Source organism: Tenrec ecaudatus, chromosome 1 (genome assembly GCF_050624435.1).
Source record: "Tenrec ecaudatus isolate mTenEca1 chromosome 1, mTenEca1.hap1, whole genome shotgun sequence".
NCBI classification, from domain to species: domain Eukaryota; kingdom Metazoa; phylum Chordata; class Mammalia; order Afrosoricida; family Tenrecidae; genus Tenrec; species Tenrec ecaudatus.
The window spans coordinates 134,049,109-134,071,425 of record NC_134530.1 but is presented as its reverse complement, the minus strand read 5'-3'; the positions used below and the strand labels follow the sequence as shown (position 1 = coordinate 134,071,425).

The 22,317-nt window shown below is 46.4% G+C and overlaps 1 protein-coding gene, 1 non-coding gene and 1 pseudogene across 4 annotated transcripts in view; 1 reads left to right on the top strand and 2 right to left on the bottom strand.

Annotated features, from left to right (window-relative positions):
• CDC14A (cell division cycle 14A) overlaps positions 1-21,965 on the bottom strand; it is a 174,705-nt gene extending 152,740 nt beyond the window's left edge. Inside the window, exons 1-2 of one of the 3 annotated variants that reach the window (XM_075558821.1) lie at positions 21,781-21,965; positions 20,282-20,372 (exon numbers count right to left, since the gene is read on the bottom strand). Coding sequence is in view for 2 of the 3 variants with exons in the window: in XM_075558819.1 (XP_075414934.1) it covers positions 20,282-20,372; positions 21,087-21,135 (140 nt within the window). In the remaining variant the exon portion in view is untranslated. Of the gene's footprint in view, positions 1-20,281; positions 20,373-21,086; positions 21,599-21,780 lie in introns of those variants that run through there. The other 2 variants (XM_075558819.1, XM_075558820.1) reach the window with 2 other exon arrangements.
• Positions 3,327-3,455, bottom strand: LOC142437812 (small Cajal body-specific RNA 24). Its single transcript, XR_012782328.1, has one exon.
• On the top strand, positions 12,324-12,627 carry LOC142457530 (guanine nucleotide-binding protein G(I)/G(S)/G(O) subunit gamma-5 pseudogene; annotated as a pseudogene).
• Positions 21,966-22,317: the final 352 nt, after the last annotated feature.

Here is a 22,317-nt window from a genome sequence, read left to right as displayed (position 1 = left end):
TGTGGCCAGTGGCTGCCAAATGGGGCAACATAAACACAGACAATTTCATCAGTGCAGAAAATGTTCTGCACTTGGGACAATGTGCATCAGGATAAAAAATTGTATAAACAAACCAAACCCACTATTGTCAAGTACATCCGGACTCAAGGCAACTCAATAGGGGCAGCAGCACTTCTCCGGAGGTTTCCAAGCCAAACCCACTATTGTCAAGTACATCCGGACTCAAGGCAACTCAATAGGGGCAGCAGCACTTCTCCGGAGGTTTCCAAGCCTGCCGACCTTTATGGGAAGAGAAAGCCACGTCTTGTCCCCGAGAGGCTGGTGGGGTTGAACCGCTGACCTTGTGGTTAGCATTCCAATGCTTAACCCATGGCACCACGAAGGTGCCTTGGTATGAACAGACGTAACTATAAAACACTAAAGATACTTTTGAGCACTGAGTGAGGTTATCCATAAAATCTTTTAGAAGCAATGTCCTTCCTCCGTAGGGTCCACTATCTCACCCAACATTGAGACTGACCAGTAAAGCCAGTTACTGAGTGGACTCCAACTCAGGGCATTCCCATTCAGAATAGAACTATACCGCATGGAGTGTTCTTCTTTTAAAATCATTTTATTGGCGACTCATCACAATCCACACATCCATCCATCGTGTCAAGCACATTTGTACATTTGTTGCCATCATCATTCTCAAAACATTTTCTTTCTACTTGAGCCCTTGGTATCAGCTTTTCACTTTTCCCCTCCCTCCCCCACCCGGCCTCCCTCCTGAATCCTTGATAATTTATAAATTATTATTATTTTTTTGTGTCTTACACTGTCCGATGTCTCCCTTCACACACTTTTCTGTTGTCCATCCCCCTGGGTCCATGGCGTTTTCAATGGCTGACTTTTCAGAAATAGATCTCCACAAGTTTCTTCTAAGGCACCTCACAGTGGACTTGCATCTCTGAAAGCTTGGCTAATTGTTGAACGTGCTACTAACCCACTGCCCATCAGGTCAATACCGACTCACAGCAACACTCTACACGGTTTCCAGGACTACTCTTTGCAGGCACAGACCACCTCATCTTTCTCTCACAGAGAGCTTGTGGGTTTGAACCATGGACTTATAGTCAGCAGTCCAATACTTAACGCAGAGCATCCATCACCAGGGCTCCCTAACCATGAGATTAGCCCCCACGCAATTCTCACCCACTTCTCTTAATGAGAAGCACATTTTGTAAAACTGGTATAAGATCTAAAACAAGAGGTGATGGAAAAATAGTAGGCTCCACCCTTCTTCACTCACTAAGACAAGTCATTGTCAATGAGAGAGGGTTTTTCTGCATGCCTCTTGGACACAGCCGCCAGATTAAGGATGGAAGAAAAGCAAGTAAACTTAACCCAGGGTTAAGTTTAACCCTCACGGTCTACAATATTCTGAAACTCAATGGGCTAGTTTTCATATGCCACAACTGGAGGGGTGGATGGGCTTTGATTCCCACTGAGAAGTTCGGTTGAAATTTTCACACACCACAGCTTCCACTACCCTGAGACCAGAAGAACTAGATGGTGCCAGGCTACCAACCACCAAATTCAGGAACACGACAGACGGTCCTGAGCAGAGTAGGGGGCAGAAATGTAGACTAAAATTCAAAATCACAAAAAAAGATCAAGTTTACTGGACTGAGAGAAACTGATGGTTTGAACCTCTGAGATTGTGGCTATCAGGCATTCTTTCAACTTAGAAGGAAGCCTACGAAAACAAAATGTACAAATTGTTGGATGAGAAACTAAGTTAATGTGCTCTGTAACCCACAATAAAAAGTACAAAAAGAAAAAACTTCACACCATCAAGAGCAACGTGGAACAGGCAATTTGAAGACAGCAATCAATGTTACAGGCAAATACAGTCAGAAACTGTCTCACGGTCACTTTCGACATTGTTTCCTTTAAATGCTTATATTTCCAAGAACATTTATATAGATATAGTTTTCTAAGTAGATAAATTTATTTCTAACATTTTCAGAATCATTGAAAAAATGAGTCCTATCTGCTAGCACTGTTCTGAGCTGCCACAAGCCTGGTGTCATAAGATCCACAAATAAAGAAGACATATCCTAGCAACCTGCTTCTTGGCAAGCATCTCCCCCCCAGAGGAACTCACACCATTAGCTAGAGCAGTGGGTCTCAACCTTCCTAATGCGTGACCCTTTAATACAGTTCCTCATGTTGTGGTGAACCCCCAACCATAGCATTATTTTCATTGCTATTTCATAAGTGTAATTTTGCTACTGTTGTGAAGCGGGTGACTTCTGTGAAAGGGTCCTTTGGCCCCCAAAGAGGTCGTGACCCACAGGTGGAGAACCGCTGAGATAGAGTGAAATACTGAAATACAAAAGTAGTGTTACTATATCAACAAGAACCAATCAAAGGTGTTAGAAAGTATAAAGTCTGTCCTCTGCAACACAGGCAGGAGGATGAAAGCGCTGGGCTCAGGGCAAAGAGGAGACTGGGAAGCCATCAACACGGGCCCAGAGGCGAGCGGGAGAGAGGGAGGCAGGGACAGTCCTTGGGGTGGACTCTGAAGCAGCCTGAGCGCTGAGTGGCTCTCAGCCGAAGTGATCAGCGGCCCTGGACAGAGTCTTCACGAGGCTCGCAATCCTGAGAAAGAGGCCTCCCAGCAAGGGCCGCACTCCCTCCTTGTGAGGGCTCCCTGGGAAAAAGGGTGGCCACTGTATCCCAGGATTCCCTGAGGCTTCCCTCTTCAAAGCTAACCCCGTGAATGGATCACCCCTGTCCTCTAGTGGCATTGAGAGCCGATGAGCCAATCGCTAGAAGGAAACTCATGCATTATTAAGTGACGATCAGTCGCCCTGTCTTTCATGCGATACATGTAAACAGCTACTATCATACTCCTCCCAGTTTGGAACGAAATGAAATGGAAAGGACTGTAGCTTATCTTGCCAAGTGACCAGGGGATGGGACCAGGGGATCAAGATGGGGCAAAGAGGAACCCGGAGCGCACATTTACCAAGACCCCCACCACCCACAAGAAGCTGGACCTAGAGCCTTTTGTCATGCCCAGCACACACAGTGCTTCTCACAAGATTTATGTAGTTTATGAAGTTATCGTGATTGTGCCTTCTGTTTTTCTCATAGACTCATTAAAGTGAGTCCATTCCCAGAGGAATCGCTGCGTAAAGCACTGCTGTGCTTTATGCTACATAGCAAAGGCTTCTTGTGAAAATGTTCAACTCCTCGGCACAAAGACAAGCTTAGATTCTAAGGGTTAGTCATTCGACAGACTTTATTTTCTTGTTTAAGACCCACTGCTAAGATATAAGTGTCAGTAGTGGAACGACCCACCTTTTTACTTGTAAAGGGTGAACAGAAAGCTACTTTACTTCTCTCGGACATTTATAAAGCGCTATCTTCACCTTGAGAAGAAACTGAATAAAAATAAATGTCCACCGCAACAGAATTTATGATCGCCTGCTCTGAACACGGTTCTATAGGTTGGGATATTAATCAAGAATACTAACAATACAAAGGGGGAAAAAGTGGTGGCTTTTTAAATAGGTTTTAAGAAAATTCTACAAAATTATCAGAAATGCTTTAACTTTGCACCAGCCTAGCTGACATGTTCTGGCTAGCCAGTTCACTGACCACTGCCGTTCCCGAGCCCCCAAGAAGCCTCCAGCACCGTGCGTCTGGACATTAGGTGGACCTGACCATGAATGTTTGGTTCATCAGCACATTCCCTGTGCTACACACGGCCTTATATTTTCCCTATCACTAAAACAGGACTTAGTGTCCCAGCGCCTAATGTCGGATGATTAAGTTTCTGCACATGGTTGAATTGTACATGGTTCAGTGATCCCATTTCAAAAGGCTCCAAATTGCTCAGCAAACACTGGTCAGCTAAGTTTAGGACACAATGACAAGGTCCGGGGTTTGACGAAATACAGCACTGCCACAGTCACATGCAGACTTCCCAGCGCGAGAGAGATTATGCATCCAACCAATGTCCCCGCTCCAGACCACGCCCACGGCAGTCGGGAGGTAGCAGCATCTCGTTCCAATTTGTTCATTCATCTAATCTGCCCTCCTGTTTGTGAACAGTGGGACATCACGGGTCAGTCATTAGAATGAAACTCGCATTATTAAGTGCAAGTCAGTCACCTTGGGCTGGTCAGCCTCTCTGGAAGCCCTCGTCTTCTACATTAGACTGTTTCCAAAGTTCCTTCTCCACCATCCACATGCAGTTTGTGATACTGCAGTGGCTAGTGGGTTGCTACAATGCTGGCGGCTAGGTCACCAAAATCTTAAATACTCGCAGGGTCATCCGGGTGGTCAGGTTTCCGTATACGATAGACTAAGAAGAAAGACCTGGCAACTCGCTTCCAAAATTAACCAATGAAAACTGTATAGATCACAATAAAATATGAGGTTGGACAATGCTTTTCCGTTAATCAACTGCCAAGAGAGAAGTCACAGAATTGATTACAAAGCAGGATGTGGGAAGGTCCCTTGATACCATCTGGTCTGTCATTTGTCTTTAAGTCAGAGTGGCAACAAGAAACCCTTATTAATGAAAACATTGGGCTTCTTCAGGAATGCCCTGGACAAATTAAAATTCACTCCCACATCAACTGACCCTTGCCCTTGTGTTTCCACACAGGCCCTGAATCCACCGGGGCTCCCGCACTGTTCTCTCCACATCAGCTCCTGGGCGGAGCTTAGAGCCCAAACAAACACTAACTAATTCTTTTCTAGGTTGTTTATTTATTTATTCTCTCCCCAATCCTCTTCTTTCTCTTCTCCTTATAAACAAGAGCTTGTACTATTCTTGCGACTCTTTTTCAATCAGGATTACCCCCTTTCTTTTATCCCTGTGATAAAGCACGTTTTCCTCTTCGTAAATTTTCATAATCCACCAACTAAGCACTACCTCATCCTTTTGCTTCTTCTTCCTCCAATTTTTCCTTCCATTTCCTGGCTTCTCCTCTAGCCCTATTCTACCGCTCTTCCCCAATACTTGCTCTGAAATGTCTGCCGTTCCCCCACTACACCACCCAACAGTTAACTACCCTCCAACGCCACCTCCCTGGCACCCCTACCAGTTACACCACGATGTGACGGAAACAACAGGGAAGATCGGCATACACACAACCTCCACGAGAAACAGACACAAATGAGTGAACACGCAGACCTAAAGGCAACGGCTGAAACTGAGCAGCCTCCAGGGTCACCAGAAAGGGTTCCAGAGAATACCTGCACACACGCAACAGGTGACGTGAGAGCCTGGGAGGAAAGGCTGGAAGAAGGGCTGGATACTCCCTACAAGCCTGACAAGAAAAACCCAAGCAAGCAGAGCCAAAGCACTGTAACAAATTACACAATTCTGTACAAGAACAGAGAACCAGAATTTAAGAGGTCGAAACCTGAACTAGTGAGCCTGAACACAAGCCTTTAAACTCCGATCTAAGAAGAGAGAGCAAGTAAGTGACTGCAAAGGAGACAGAAGAAAGCCGGAGAACAAGGCGGGGCACAACCAAGGGGAACAAGCGACGGTTTATAGGGGTTCCAGAAGAGGAAGAAACAAGCAACAACACAATCCACAGAGAGGACAGTGTGAGAACTCCAGAAGAACAAAGTCCTCACTTGGTAAAAGATAAACCGATAACTATCCAGGAAGGGGAGAGAACCCTAAAGAGGAAGAACTCCAAAAGGGAAAGTGTACAACATGGTGCCGTCCAACTCCCTACCATCAAAGACAAGGAAAGCATTCTAAGACCACCAGAGGAAAAGAACAGTCACATCCAAGGGGCAGCAAGTCAAACAAGCTCAGATTTTTTTCAGCAGCAACCATGCAGGTAAGAAAATAGTCATACGACACACATGAAATTCACTCCCATAGAAACATTCTCGAATGTGCAAACCAACTCCATTGTCCAATGGCAAATCTTAAAGGTAAGAGGGGTGTGCAAAAAGTGCACACAGGACTTTGGCAGAAAACAATGAGGCTGATCCCCTGTCCATAAAAGACTAACCCTCACTGTACATAAAAAATTAACCCTCACATTTCATAAAGCAGCTGAGGCCCTAAAGCAGGAAATCATTATTCTAGACTCAGCAGCCATGGCCACATTGCCTTCGTAAGCTCTGAGAATTAAAATGAGAGCTGTCAGAGCTGCCTGCAAACCCGAGCTACTAGCAGCCCTCACACTGGGTCTGTAACCTCACAGTGTATCACTGTCTCCATGTGATCTCAGAGCGGGAGTCTGGAGCTTTGTGAACAGTGACTAACATGACAGTCAGCCCCACCTGCAGCTCTACAGAATAAAAGACCTGGAAAATTGACTCCATGTAGATGATGGCCAGGAAAACCCATTGCTGCCCAATCAGTTCCAACTCACGGAGACCCGAACTGGGAGACTGGACCAGTCCCGAAGGGTTTTCATGGCAATAAATCTTTTCCAAAATAGACGGTTGCTTCCTTCCTCCCCAGAGCAGCAAGTGGTTCAATGGCCCACTTTTAGGTTATCAGCTCAGCCCTTGACTGCACTGCCCCACTAGGGCCCCCTCACTTTCTTAGGAGCCCACTCAACTCTGGCTTAGAGTTTTAACAAATTACAGCCCCTCTTATGAGCTTCTCCACCTAAAGCTAACCACTGCCTTGGAGTCAATTCTGACTCACGGCACACACGCGGGGCAGAGCAGAAAAGCCCTACCGGGTTCCCAAAGCTGCAGTCTTTATGGAGGTCAACTACCACATCGTTCTCCTGCGAGTGGCTGACGGGTGCAAAGAGTGACAGGAGCAGCCACGTACATCTAGCTACAGTGTGAGCAAAGCCTGGCTCCAGCTACTACAGGCTCCGAAACTGCAGCGGAACTGTCCAACCAATGTATTCAGAATGGGCACTAGAGACAAAGTAAATCATGATCATAAATTCTTTTAAAAGGTAGGAATGTAGATTCGGTTAAAAGGTTTCCTTAAATTATTTAAATTTTAAACTTCTGCTCTTTCAAGATGCAATTTTTCAATTCTGAGAAGTTTATCTTGAAATAGGAGCTGTCTCACCACCGCTGTTGCCCTTCCCAGACAAGAGCTGATGGTGCGCACAACTAAATCACCTGGTTCTCAAAAGCAGACAAAAATTTACAAGTAAAGGAACCAGTCCAAACTGGTAAATCCATCAACAGGAGGTGAACATGTTGAAAACCAAGCTATTAATTTACAATTAAGAGAAGTCTCCAGCGGACTCATTTTATTCAGAAACCACAGTTCCCACTAATGGTTTCTCATGAAGGAATTCACAGTCTCTCACAAAAAATTGTGACCATTTATCAGGTGGCCCTTAATTTGTTAAGGACTGGGAATACTATGTACTTTAAAGAAACAGAAAATATTCTTGCTGGTTCTTATTCAGCAACAAAAAAAATTCCTTGGTAGGCCTGGAACTATTTAGTTGATTTACTAAACCAACATGTTGTTGAAGTAAATTGAAACTAAAGCTTGGAAAGAAAATTAAAAGCAAACAATGAATGACACATTTCAGTGTAGAAAACCCAACTCAAATCACAAAGCCAGAGAGGGCCTGGGGAGAATCAGGTCTGCGCAGAGTTTAGACAAATAAATATTCAACTTTACTGTCTCTGGGCTAATGAGCACAAATGATGACCTCTTTTTGATTTCTTCCACCCCAAAACAAACGGTACCACTTAACAGTATCAACTTCTCCTTGTCAGAAACCCTGAAGTGAGTCACCTTCAATCCCTCAGGCCCCTCCCCCGTGCCCTTAAATCTGTTGTTGTGTGCAGTGAAGTAGATTCCGCGGCATGCCAGCTCCACAGGACAGGGTTTCCACAGGGCTACCGGGACTGGTGGGTTGAACCACAGACATTGCGGGAGCAGCTGAGTACGTGACCACTGCACCACTTGACCACTGCTCCTTACCTGGCCCTCATCGGCCTCTCCCTTCCTTTCTGTCCCCACTGCGGCAACCCTAATCCACGCTCCGGTGAGCCATCGACCGGGTCATCGTCCAGCTCACTTGGACTTGTGGAAACTCCACCTGTGGCGGCGTAGAACAATGGCTGGTTTCTCTAAAGCAGACTGCAGGCCTTACTTGCACAGCACCTCCAGCCTTTGACGTAGTACCACCTTTCACCCAGCAGCTCCAAGCCTTGGTTACCTCTCTCCTGTATTCTTGCCACAACCTAACTGAGCTTACCCCCAGCTGGCAGCGTACTTTTCCAGGGTCAGTCTCTCCCCACTATTCGAACGCTTCTAGTACTGCCTTGACGTCCACAGGGCTTGCCACAATCTTGTCCATCCTCACCTGGGACACTCCCTATTTAAGTCTTGTATTTCACCTAATGGAATCCTGCGACTCTCAAACCCATCTTGTGCCTGGTCTTATGCCTCTGCCTGAATTCTCCTCTCCCTGCTTTGTTCACTCACCTATCCATTCATTCACCCATTCATTCAACTACAATTCTCAAGCACCAACTCTTTGCCAAGCATTGTGCTAGACTTAAGGATGCAATGCTGAGCCAAACCAGGTATTACTCACCGTCTCAGCGATCCTGAGATATACTCTGTTCCTCGGGCTCTTGCACATGCTTCAGAAGTGAGTGCAAGCACACCTGTAGACAGTCTTCAGTGGCCTGGGCAGCAACCCTCCCTCCCTCTCTGGGACTACAACCATATGAAATCCACGGCCTCTTGTGTTATATGTTGTCTTGCATTGTGTAGTTCCTCTTCCTTTACTCTTTCTGCCCTTCTGTGTCCTCAAAACATGATCAGCAACAGGTGCTCTGCACTGAGAATTCATCTAGAGCAGCGGGTCTCCACCTTCCTAATGCCGCACCCCTTTCAGACAGTTCCTCATGCAGTGATGACCCCCAACCATAAAGCTATTTTTGTTGTTACCTCATAACTGTCATTTTGCTACTGTTAGGAATCGTCATGTAAATATCTGATGTGCAGGATGTATTTTCATTGTTACAAAGTGAACAAAATTAAGCAGAATTAAATTATAGCGATTAACCACAAAATCATATGTAATTGTGACATATTTGTTTTCCAGTTGTCTTAGGCGACCCCTGTGAAGGGTCCTTCGACCCCCGAAGGAGCTGTGAGCCCCAGGTGGAGAAGCACTGATCCAGATGCCAGTTTCCTCTCCGGCACTTTTCAACCACGTGTTTTTAAGTCATGCTTTCACTCCACAAAAAATGTGCCAATGCTTTATTTCCTGTCTTCTTCTCTTTCCAAAATGCAAAGTGATGCTAGGCTGAGGCTAACGTGAAAGTCGTTTATTTCTGGCTTTGGAATGTGTTTATGAACTTACAAATGCGAACATCTGATGTCTCAGGAATCTGCTTCAAACAAAACAACAAGGCTGCCCTGTGGTGATCTGGCTCAGAAAGAACTTGGATGGCAGACAGTTCCTCCTCTTCTCCTGCAGCCACAGGGCCCTCTCGCTCACTGCCTGACTCAAACCAGCCCTATGAAGGAAATTCCCCTTAGCACCAGGGTTATGTTTGGAGTATTAACCAGCATTAACACAGCAAACAAAGTACTGAACAACAATTGATCATTGTGGAAATTAGAAGCAAACTATCCACTTTGAATGCCTAATAGGAAGTAAGATTTGACTCTGGTGCCGCAGCTCTCAACCTGGGGGTCGAGACCCCTTTGAGGCTTAAACAACGGGGTTGCCCAATTCATAACAGTAGCGAAATCACAGTGATGAAGTAGGAACGAAAATAATTTTACAGTTGGGGGGGGTCACCACAACATGAGGAGCTGTATGAAAGGGTCACACATTAGAAAGGTTGAGAACCACTGCTCTAGTGGGTCGCAGAACTGAAAACTGGCGAGCATTTCTATGTTCTCGTCATGTACAAGACACAGGAATGTTGGTGGTACATGTTACAATACATGTACACAAATGCACATATAAAGTGCTTTTGGTTGAAAGCAGATGATGAGAAAAAGTGCAAGGTTCGGACAGAAGAATGAGAAAAGAGGACAGGAGTCTAAACGAGCCATCTTTTAAGAGAGAAAGTGTTCTCTGAGTTCTCGAGCGAACCCTGTGCAGCCCTCATTTTGCCTTAAGTTAGAACAGCTCAGCTGCCGGTACCTTCCCAGACAGCCTGCATCAAGAGGCGCTTTTCCTGGGCTTATAAAAACAGGCTTCCTTTGTTTACATCTGTCCACGAATATTCAATGATAATGAAGTTGATTAATTTTATTTTTCCTCTTGATAAGAAAAAAAGCAAAATGACACAAAATGGGAAGCTGTGGAGAAGACAAAAAAAATTTTGTTTATTACTAATGCAAATTCCCAAGAATTAAAATCTGTAAGCGGTCCGCCCAAGGCACATGACTGGCCAACATTCTCACCACCTAAGTTAGAGAATGGGAGAAAAACAGAGCTTTCTACTTCCTAAAAGAGTTCCAGTCTCAGAAACCAAAGGGGAGCCTGTCAAGGTCAAGATGAGTCAGCATCAACTCAATGGCAGTGAATGACGGTAGAGACCCAAACCTACCCTGAGGCTTGCAAAACTTCCCTTTCCCCTTCCTTCGCACAGGCCTCCGGCTCAGCGCAAGAGGCCCTGCTCGGAGCCTCCCGGTGAAGAACAAGGACTCCAGGCAGCCTGCCGGGGGGTGCAAGCCCACCTCGGCCACTCCCTGGCTCAGTGACCCCAGGAAACGACTGCCCTGCCTGGGGTGCAGTTTCCTCAGGTGTCCAGCTTCCACAGTGATGGCACCTAGTCCTGGGTTTGTCCTGAGGATTCGTTAGAGAATGGGTGCCAAGCCCTGCAAGCAGTCCCTGAACTGTGTGTGAACTACAGAATGATTGCCAGGGTAAAAGTGGTCTCTGCAGTCAGCCAACTCTCCTCTTCCGAATCGATGTGCACGTTATACGTTACGACAGGAGCTAAGATATCAAAGCATAACTTAACCAGCCCGCCCCCCACCAAAAAAAAAATCTGACTGCTGATTGATGAGTTCACTTGGATTCGTGGCGAAGCCGGTGTGACAAGGTGAGAAGAGCGCTCCGCGGAGTTTGCCTGGCATCCCCAGGCCTCTGTCCGGGGCACGCTCAACGGGTCTGACCCCCAAGAGCACACCATGGACACCCCTCAGGGGCCTCCCGCAGCCCTCTGTTAAAGATCGCCTACCACGGCACTTCAAAAACACGTTGTGGAAAAAGGTGGCATTTCAAGATGACGGATTTCCCCACACACTGCTGAAGCCCTTTGGTATGTGCGTGTGAGTGTCTGGGTGACACATCCAGTTCATTGTTCCGTTGCCAACCTCAAGCCTCCCCGTAAGAACGACGTTGAGGAATGCACAGGTGTAGGCAGTGCTTGTTTCACTCTGTCGTGCACAGGGCCACTCACTATTCATCAGAATCAACTGACAGAAATTGGCGCCAAGCAACATTAAGAACCTAAAGTTTGAGGTTCAAGTAGAAAAGCCTGGAAATCTATTTCTAAAGGATCAGCCATTGACAACTCGATGGGACACAGTTCTAACTCGTAATGTGTACTTACATGATATACATCTTCACGTTAGCTAACCGACTTGCTACATGTTAAATTTGAAATAAAAATGTAAAGACCCAAAGGGTTTCTTCCCAACCTTATCAAATTGACTCTATTCACTCAAATATCTGCAGGTAGGAGGATCTTTTCTGTACTTCGCTCAATGGAATCCTAGAATCACATTTTAACTCAATCTTATGCTACAGAGTAAAGAAATTATTTTTCTATAATTCACTCCTCCAAATATTCCTGGACTCATTCGGCTGCTTTAATACAATTCAAATGAAAACTGAATGTTTGAAATTATTTTGTCTTCAATTTAGCTGAGTAGTCCTCGTTACCTGGTGCACATTCTTGCATGCTAAAGTGGGGACGTTCTTCGTGAGTCACTTCAGAAATTGCTTAAAAGTTAGAAGCAAGCACAGACCCGATGAACAGCTCTCCCAGCATTTCCAACCTTTTCCTTTGCAAATGCAAGGAGACACGATGAGAAAGAAGGCCTGGACCCCAGGGTCTCCATGGGAGTTAGGTTTCAGGCTATACACGAACCTTCACAGCACACTGGCTTCCCATGCCATTAACACCTACATCCACTCTCACTATCGGGTGGTGCACACAGAGATTATGAACAAGTACGAACCTAACCTTTTTTATTTTGCTGACTTTGGGGCCAAGAAAATTTGAGCCAAGTTATAAAACAGCATGCCTCTATTTGGATTACAGAGCTCAATTCGATTCCAAAAAAATTAGCCTTTCTGGACCCGCCGAGCCGACGACCGAGGAACGAACGTCTCCGCGCCCTGTTGCTCGCCATGTCTGGGTCGTCCAGTGTCGCCGCCATGAAGAAAGTGGTTCAGCAGCTCGGGCTGGAGGCCGGGCTCAACCGTGTGAAAGTTTCCCACGCAGCTGCAGATTTGAAACAGTTTTGTCTGCAGTATGCCCAACATGACCCCTTGCTGACTGGAGTGTCTTCAAGTACAAATCCCTTTAGACCCCAGAAAGTCTGTTCATTTTTGTAGGAAGATGAATCTTTGAAAGGTTTCCTAAGCCACTTCTCTTCATGAACCAGTGACTATTCAAGGAGAGCTAAATTTGAAGCTTGTACAAAAGCTTGTCTTCACAGTTACATGTGCCACACTCTACAAACTTCTTTTGTCAGTCCTTAACATCTACCTCTCTGAATTTTCATGAATTTCTATTTCACAAGGGTTGTTTTATATACACTGGCATCTGCATATAATAAAATACGTAGTACAAAAAAATTAGCCTTTCTGGAGAGTTACGATACTTGTAGTTTAATAAAATACAAATAAATCTTTTTTGAATGGCTCCCTTTTGATGGGGCTGTTTTGCTCCCACCCAGGTGTTTGTTAGACAATACTGATTCTCATTCGGATCTGTGAAATCAAAGCACAAGGAGAAATGCTTGTTTTCTTATCAAGCACTTCTTCCTAAAACTGTTCAGGCCTTTCTAGCAAGGTAAATTCTGTCTAGATTCAAGCAGAAAACTCACTTTTCATAACCTTTCCTCATGAGGCCATTTTGTTAAGTTTTCACCACCAACTTCCCCAATGGTTGTCATGTCAATCCTGGGGAGCTATCATCCATCTACAGCTAAGTAAACATCTGCACAAAACACAGCTGTGTCCAAAGAAGCTGCAGACTAATAATTTGAGAGTCTACTTCCTGATTCAGAAATAATCTCTAAGGTCATAATTTTGCAAGAAAAGCAGCCTTTCATTGAAACCATCACTAAATAACTGCACAGTGATCGGTCTCGGCAAGGCTGTGGGTGATGATGTATACGTGTACATATGTACATCCTTTTCCTCACAGACATGCACTTCATGCCAGTCAAGGTTTTTCGTGCCACATGCCTTCTGCAGATGTAACCAGGTGAACAAGTCCTCCTAGGGACTTATGGGGACTGTGCAACCTCTCCTAGTCCTGTACTCACACCCTAGTGGACCTGAAGTCATGGTCATTCTACTCCCACCCTCAGTGTTTTTCTACCTCTTGAGCAGCCTCCTCCCTACTGCAAAAAAACCAGAGAGACTCTGACATCGTTCGTACCAGAAATCACGCCATTCTCACAGTCTCATTCTCTCTTTGGGGAGAAACTCCCAAATATAAGAACTTCACAGGTACATGTCACCCAATCCTGATACTGCTCTTTCAGGTCTCTCTCCCAAGGAGCTGCTGGGTGGGTTCAAAACTCCAACCTCTTGCTTAGCAGCAACTTGGCCAAAATGGGTTGCCTGATCTTCCCACCAGAGGCAGTTCTTCTGCTTGCCTTCCTGTTTTGGTTAATGGCACGAAATAGGCTCATGGCATCCCATCCCAAGCTGTCTACAAGATTTCTTGGACTCCTTTTTCCTCTTCCCGTACCCACCCAGTGTGGCCAAGTCATGAATTCAGAGTTCTTCTTTCTTTAACCATTGCCACCATCCTAAACGAGCACTTGTCTCTGTGCCCTGAACATTCCAGAATGCTCCAACCTAGACGCCTACCTCCTAACGCATCCTAAACAATGCCATCACACTAATTTCCTGGGAAAAGATAAACACACTCCAGACAGCCTGGGTTCCACTTCTGGATCTACTACTTCATACTCCTCTCTCTATATACCTTACTCTCTCATCATCTGTACAATGCAGGTGAGACGGGTAGCGGTCTCAAAGAACTGTTTTGAAATTAATATGGATTCATATCTGCAAACCTCAAACAGCACCTGGAAGACATTTAAATACTCAATACATGCTTGTCATCATTTAATGATAAGCCCAGTTAACACCATGGTCTGCCTCAAAGCCCTGGACAGAGTGCCAGGGCCTGCTAAGGAAACGGCAGATTCCTGACTGTGCTGTACAATCTCCCCAACAGACCTCTCTGCTTCATGGCACCTGTGTATATACCAGGTAACCTGGAAGACTTACTGTTGTTCCCTGAACATGTGTCCAGAGCTTTCTTGCTCTATGCTCTCACCTGAGACGACTTCTTTCACATCTCTGCTTCTAACAACCTTGTCCATTCTTCCAGTCAATCTTAACTTCTCCAAGAACCCCTTCCTGAACACCTCAGCCATCTATGCTCCTGGCTCTTCGAGAATTTCTCTAGCATCTAAGCGATGTTTTTCTTCCATCCTCTTTTCCAAACCTCTAATTACAGCTCTGACTTCAGCCTGCACGTTTGGGGTTCATCTGCTCACGATTGTGGGCATCCTATGCATTCACTATCATGGCATTGTTGATTTTTATCTAGCGCTGGGTATATATATTGGGTGAGCAAAAAAGATAACGTTGTGGATGGTCAGAACTGCAGCCACAGAAGCAGAAGGAAACACAAGCGAGGAGAAGTGTTTGTTAGGTTGGGAGCCTCAAATGATGCTGACAGGCGACACTGGGCTCCCATTGCTGGAGTCTCTCAGCTTCAAAGGGGACATGTAATCTCACGATATAAACTAGGAAGCCTCTCCAGCCAGCCAGGCTTTCCTCACAGGACAGCAGGATATGAATACAGTAGAATAACTATAAGAGGAATGTGTCCCTCCCCAGATTCCTTATCCCTCAAACCTAAATAGTAGTCTGAGTGACTTTTAAAAGAAAAAAATTTTTTTAAAAAAGCTGAAATGGAGCTGGAGTCTTTGGTGACAAGTTCACTTCAAATAAACTAAAAAAAGCATTGTAATTACAGTGCTATACCAGATTATTGCTGCTGGTGCGTGCCATTTAGTCCATCCCATCTCATAGCAATCCTATAATACTAACATCAAAATCATATCCAACGTCCCTGATATAACAATAGTACAATGAAAAACCCACCGAACATTGTTTTGCTTAGGTTGGCTAAATGTCGTTTTCTGCTAAATCTGCCACCTAGTAATCCTGAGAGAGGCAACTCGGGCCTCAGAGTTGATCTTGCTCAATGACGTATTAACAACTGCTAGCTAGCATGGTATATCAGAAAGACTGCTGGTGGTCTAATAGTTGCTAACCTCAGGGCCAGCAGTTCAAAACCACCAACTGCTCTGTAGGAGAAAGATGAGGTTTTCTATGCCTGTAAAGAGGTAGCCTCAGAAACCTACAGGGGCAGTTCTACCCTGTCCTATAAGGTCATGTGAGTTGGAATCATGTCACTGCAGAATTGAACAAATAGCATATATGTGGTCCTTATCTGACTCAGGAGAGGTCCCCACACTCTAACTTCACAAAAATAAAATCATAACAATATACATACCCAACATTAGCACAAATACTCAAAAAAAAAAAAAAAACCACTGACAGTGACATCATCCAGGTAAACAGGGCCTGGGAGTAGGCTGTGCATAGCTCCATTCTGTCCAGGAGCAGAGCTGTCATCTGACACCTGTTTGCCTCAGCAACTCTGGGCATTCACAGCGGCAAAGGGGCTCTTTCATTCCCACTTTTACTTCAGTCATTCAAGAATCCTCCGCCCAGCGCCACTAAGAGAAACATCCTAAAGACACCGGCTTCAAGAACCCAGGATAAAGTAACAAGGATATTTTTCCTTCAAGTAAAAGGCTTGTTTCTGAAGGTAGAGAACAGGCTCACTCTTTGAACGCAAGGTGGAATCCTGCATGTCCTGGGCCAAACTGCCTATTTAACAAGACCAATCCTACAGTGACTATGGTTCATTGAATTATGTTCATTTAACTGGCCATTTGGTTACGACCACAAGAATATTGCTTAAATTAAAATAGTCATCGTTAGTTGGCATCAGAACTAGCATCATCCTCACAACCACTGCTTTGAGCCCATTGTTCCAGCCACTTTGTCAATCCATTTGGTTGAGGCGCTTCCTCTTAATTCACTGATGCCTTACTTTACCAGATACATTATCCTCCAGGAACTGGTCCCTCCTGATAACACACTCAAAGGATGCGTGACAAGCCTCACCGTCCTCACTTCTCGGAAGCATTCTGGCTGTACTTTTTCCAACATAAATGTGTTCCTTTTTTCTGACAGCCCACAGTATATTCAATATTCTCCATGACCCCATAATTCAAAGGTATCAGTTCTTTGGTCTTCCTTATTCCCATGAACATGAAGCAATTAAAATTACCACAGCCTGGGTAAAGAGTGAAAGCCCCAGTGGAACGTGCTGGGCAATTAACCCGAAGGTCAGCAGTTCGAACGCATTAACCGCCTCCTCGGGAGAAAAAAAATGAGGCTTTTTGCTCCTGTAAAGATTTACAGCTCAGACACCCACAGGGACAGTTCTACTCTGTCCTGAAGGTTGACATGAGTCAAAATTGGCTGAATGGCAGAGTGAGTTTTGGGTTAGGAGCACCTTGGGTCTCAAAGTGGTATCTTTGCTTTTAGCCCTTTAGAGAGATCTACTGCAGCTGATCTGCCCAATGCAGCATGTCATTTGATATATAAACTGCTTGCTGTTTCAATGGACACAGATTGTGAATCCAAGTAAAATGAAATCTTGACAATTTCCATTTTTCCTCCATTTACCGTAATGCTGCCTAGTGGCCCAGTTGTTAGGATTTGGGGGTGTTTAGGTTAAGATGCAATCCACACCGAAGGCTTTCATCGTTGATCTTCATCAGCGTGTGTCCAGTCCTCACCCGCATCAAGCAAGGTTGTTGGTCTTCCTCTGATCCTCATTGTGGGCTCTTCTTCATGTGGTCCAGCTTCTTGGATTATGTGCGCCATGTACAGATTGAGTAAGCAGTTAGAGGCTACACCTGTGATCCACATCATTCCCGATTTTAGGCCTGCAGTGTTCCTTGTTCTGTTCAAACAACTGCTCCTGTCTCTATCCAGGTTTTACATGAGCAAAACTAAAGAGATCTGAGACTTACTCTCAGCAATTTTATCCACAGTTTGTTAAGAGTCACAAAGTCAGGTGCTTTTGTAGAGTCAACAAAACACTTTCTGGTCCTCTCTCCTTTCATGCAAGATCCACCTGTTATCAATGATACCCCTCACTCACATGCTCTTCTGATTCCAGCTCGAAATTCTGAAAATTCTCTGCCAGTACAATGCAGCAACCATTTTTTAATTATCTTCAGCAAAATTATACTCTCGTGCGATATTGCTAATACTGCTCAATAATTTCTACATTCCGCTGGATCACCTTTCTCTGGAATGGCCACAAATGCAGATCTCTCCCAATTACTTGGCCAGGTACCTGTCTTCCAAATGTCTTCTCATCTCTAGCACTGCATCCATTTGTTGCAATATCTCAATTGGTACTCTGTGAATCCCGGGTTCTTGTTTTTTAGTGAAGCTTGGACTTCTCCCTTGGATACCAATAGTTATTGATCATATGCAACAGCCTATCGACCAATTCTTTTTCAATCAATGTCTACTACATTCTTACCAGCTTCTTCTGATGCTTCAAATACAATTTTTTTTCCTTTTTTGGTCGCAAAATCCTTCAGTATCGCAACACAAGGTTTGAATTTGTTCTTCACTTTGGTTTGTTTTTAAGATTGAGAAAGGCCAAGTGTGTTCTTGTCTTTGGTTTTCTAACTCCATGCCTTTGCGCCTTCGTGACAATAATTTTGTCCTTTTTGAGCTTCCCTTTGCGACCCTCTGCTCAGCTTTCTAACTTCATCATAACTTCCACTCAGTTTAGCTACTCTCTTCATGAGTAAGTTTTGGAGTCTGTCTTTTCTTTCTTTCCTGTGTTTTTAATGCCCTTTTGCTTCCTTTATATATAATCCCCTTGTCTTGGTATTTAATGCATCGAATCTTCTCTTGCAGACTTGTTCAACTCCAACTCGCATAGGCGGAATTGATGATCTATTCCATTGCAGGGTCCTGTGCTTATTCTGACACAAATGCAGTTCATCTGTTTCCTGTGCATCTGACACGGTCAACGTGCAGTCACTATTTGTGCTGTTGAAAAAAGGTCACCCTGGTCTTGCAAACTTCTATCCTACAATTTCTATCGATAAGGTCATTATTTTCCAACCTTTGGTCCTTCTTCTTCTCCCAACTTTTGCATTTCAATCACAAGCAATTACCAATACAATTTGGTTGCATTTAATCAATGTCTTTCTGCAAAAGTTGGTAAATCTCTTCAATTTCTTCATCTTGTGTATTAATTGTTAGTGAAAATTTTAAATAATAATATTAACCGGTCTCCCTTATAGGTAAGTGGGTATTACCCTGCCATGGTCAGAATTGTTAGTCAAGACATCTCATGAAATGTTCTCTTTGATAGGAGCCCTAGTACCATAATGATTGTGTGTGAGGCTGCTAGCCACGAGGTTGGAAATTCCGAACCACCCATTGCTTCACTAGGAATCCACTCAATGGCAGTGAGTTTTTCTGAGTGTTCTGTTTGATAATGAATGCCAGGCCCTCCCTCTGCAATCTGTTATTTCCAACATAGTATACAGTGTAATTATCTGACTCAAAATGCTAATGCCAGTCCATGTCGGCTCACTAATGTCTAGGCTCTTCAAGTATTCCGTGTCATTAGAACAACTTCAAATTTTCCTTTGTAAAGTCAATATTCCAATTATTAAGGAATATTTGCAGCTGGTCATCTCTTCATTTTGAATTGTGCCACATCAGCTAATAAATATCCCAAAAGCTTTATTCTATCGACATTAAGAGGTACCTGGTGGAGTAGTGAGTTACAAGTTGGGCTGCTAACCACAAGGTCAGCAGCGTGAAACCACCAGCTGCTCCTTAGGAGACAGTTGAGGCTATCTAGTCCGGTAAAGGATTATGGCCTTGGAAACTCAGAGGCAGTTCTACTCTGTCCATAGAGTAACTAGTTTCATCTAAAACTCTTACTAAAAGGACATAAGCAAAACAAGTCAACCAGGTTTTCTAATTCATTTTGTCTGCTACGTAAATCAGCGGTTCTCAACCTGTGGGTTGAAACCCCTTTGGGGGTGGCACAAACGACCCTTTCACAGGAGTCGCCGGATTCATTGCAGTAGCAAAACTACAGCTATGAAGTAGCAATGACAATAATTTTATGGTTGGGGGGGGGGTCACCACAATGAGGAACTGTATTAAAGGGCTGCAGCATTAGGATGATTCAGAACCACTGACATAAACGAAGATTTGGGTTTTTTACTATGTCTCAAGCGGGGTTTTTTTCCCCTATAGACCAATGAACTTTCATAGAAAACACTTCCAAACTCTTGGCACTCTCAAATCCTAACCCCAAAGAAGCAAAATGAAAGTAAATAGGCACTCTTTCTCAAAGGCAAATAAAACAACCCCAGGAAGCATAAATGAAATAAATTAATAATTTGGGATACAGGCAAAATCTTACTCAGAGATATGACTTGGATACAGCTCCCTGCAGCTAGTGTCCCACTTTTCAGAAAATGTGCTACGTAAACAAAAACATCCTGATTTACAGCGGAAGTCTTATGAACTATAAAGTTTAAGCACCTGTCGCACAGAGTCCACCTTGTGGGTGTTCCATAAATACTTAGGAACTGATTCACAGGCCAATCTCCGAGGCCAGCATTTGAGCGTGTGTCACGGGCTACTCAGAGGAGTGGTTCACTGTGTGGAAAGGGCAATAAAAGGAATCAAGGCGTTGACAGGTTCAAATGGTTAATTTCCCCTGTACCTCTCCCCAGGCACCTGAGCCTAAAATAAAAATTGGTAATGCTGCTTTCACCAAGGGATGTAAATGACTAAAAGGGCCATAAAGCTGCCTGGTGTTTCTTCACCGAAGAGCCAATAATTGAAATAGATGAAAGAACAAAAAAATAAAAACTTACTTTTCATAGACCAGCTCCTCATCGATGGAGAAATAGTGGGTATTTACTGTGCTTTTTGGTCTATTCCTTAAAGTAGCAAAATATAACCGATCTGAAAAACAAGTTTAAAAGAGAAAACACATGAGAAGCGAGGAAGTGTGGGATGGGAGAATAATGCTAAGACACCAGAATCAAAATAACAACTGCCTGGCATAATGTAAAGACAACTGTAGCACGTGGACTTTTTGCTGAAACAGGATCTCGCCCAGAAAGGGAGAACACATCCGAAGTGGCAAGAGCACCGCATAGAAGGGCTTAGCGGGGGGCCTGGTTCCCACATCTCCCAGTTTCAGGCCAGGAGACGGGGTACCCCAGAACTGGGAAGGCAAAAGCGGTTTAGAAATCCCCCCCCCCGACCTCAGCAATTGCCAAAGGGGAAGCGCGAGGCGAGCCTCTCCCTGTGTCGCTCAGACACTTCAAGAAGGGGAAGACCTGAGAGGCTGGGGGTGTGGTGCCGCTGTCCGGATAAAGGCGACCTCGGGGGACGCCCGGAACGCGATCCCCAACATCTGCAGAAGTCAGCCCTGCCCCAGTACCGGGCCAGGGGGCCATCTGAGGGAGCTGCAGCGGGAACGAGGGACGCAGGGCAGACAGAGAAGCCGGAAGCAGGGGGTCCTCGGGGAGCGCAGGTCCCGAGAGAGGCCGAGCCGCAGGAACACTTGCAGACCCGGGAGAAGGCAGGGGCGGCGGTTGGGAAGTGGGGGAGAGAGTGGACTCGTTGGGGCGGGCGGGTCACCCGGAGGCTGCGGGGCGGGCTGCTCCTCACCTTTCATGAACTCGCAAGCCCCGATTAGTTCCCCAGACTCCGCTGCCATCTTAAGCGAGACACGCACGGGGGAGGGCTGGGTCGTGGCCAGCGGAGGTCACCCACCCCCAGGGGCTGCCCCGCTGCCCGGGAGCAGGGGTGCTAGCAGTCCCAAACGGCGAGGCGGCCCGAGGGAGGCAGCAGGCACCGGAGGCGAAGGCAGCCGGAGGGTCAGCGCGCCGGGCGCCCCGGGGACATTCCGCAGGGAGCCCGAGCCCGAGCCCGCTCCGCGCGGGGCGCACACGCCCCGGGCTGAGGACGCAGGGAGCCGCCGCCGCCGCCGCCGCCGCCGCCGCCGCCGCGCCTGGGAAACGCAGAGCAGCTCGCCCGGCCGCGCACAGTCTGGCCCCGGCTCCCAACGTGACCATGGAGGAGACGACGGCTGGCCGCGATCGCGCCCGTGGCTACTCCGGCAGCAGCGGAGCCAACTCCGGTGCCCGCGGGCTGGCAGCAGCGGCCGGGGCTCCTCCCTCGCCGCCTCCTCCTCCTCCTCCCCGCAGCGCCGCTTCCTCCTCCTCCTCCTCCTCCCCCTAGCCCCGCCCCCAGGCCTTCCTCCCCGCCCTCCCCCGGCCCCCGCCACTTTCACGACTCCGCGGCCATCCCTTAAAGAGACAGCCCCGCGCCGGTCCCCGCCCCGGCCCGGCGCCCCAGTTACCAGGCGCCCCACGGGTCACTAGGAGCCGGTTGCTAAGGCTTTGTTGCCGCGCGCCAATTGCGTTTTAGGAAGGCCAGCCCTCCGCCCAGGGGGCCGGGCAGGGCCTCCGGGCCCGAAGCGTGCGAATGGAGCGCTGGAGGTGGCCGTCGGGGGGCGCCGTGCCCCTCCGGTGGGGCGCCCCGTCCCCTACCCCCCGCTCGTGCTGGCTCCTTCTCCGCTCGCGCTCCCCGCCCTCCTCCCTGCGGACTCTGGATGGCGCGCGCGCACTTGGAGACCTCGGCCAGCTGGGCCCTGCCTTCCTGGAAGTTTAACTTTCCAACCATCGCCCGTCCCCGTGCTTACGAAATATAAGTTTTAAAAAGAAGCGCTACCTCCTAGCTCAGTAAAGGTACTGGTTTCCTCGACACTTATTAAATTCTGGTTTAACTTGTGCTTTGTTCTCACGGGAGAAAACGTGCCCATCCGGTTCCCTGGAGCCGCTCATCGGGGCCGCCGCCGTGGGCACGGAGTCATCATCACAAATGCCCCCCCTTCACA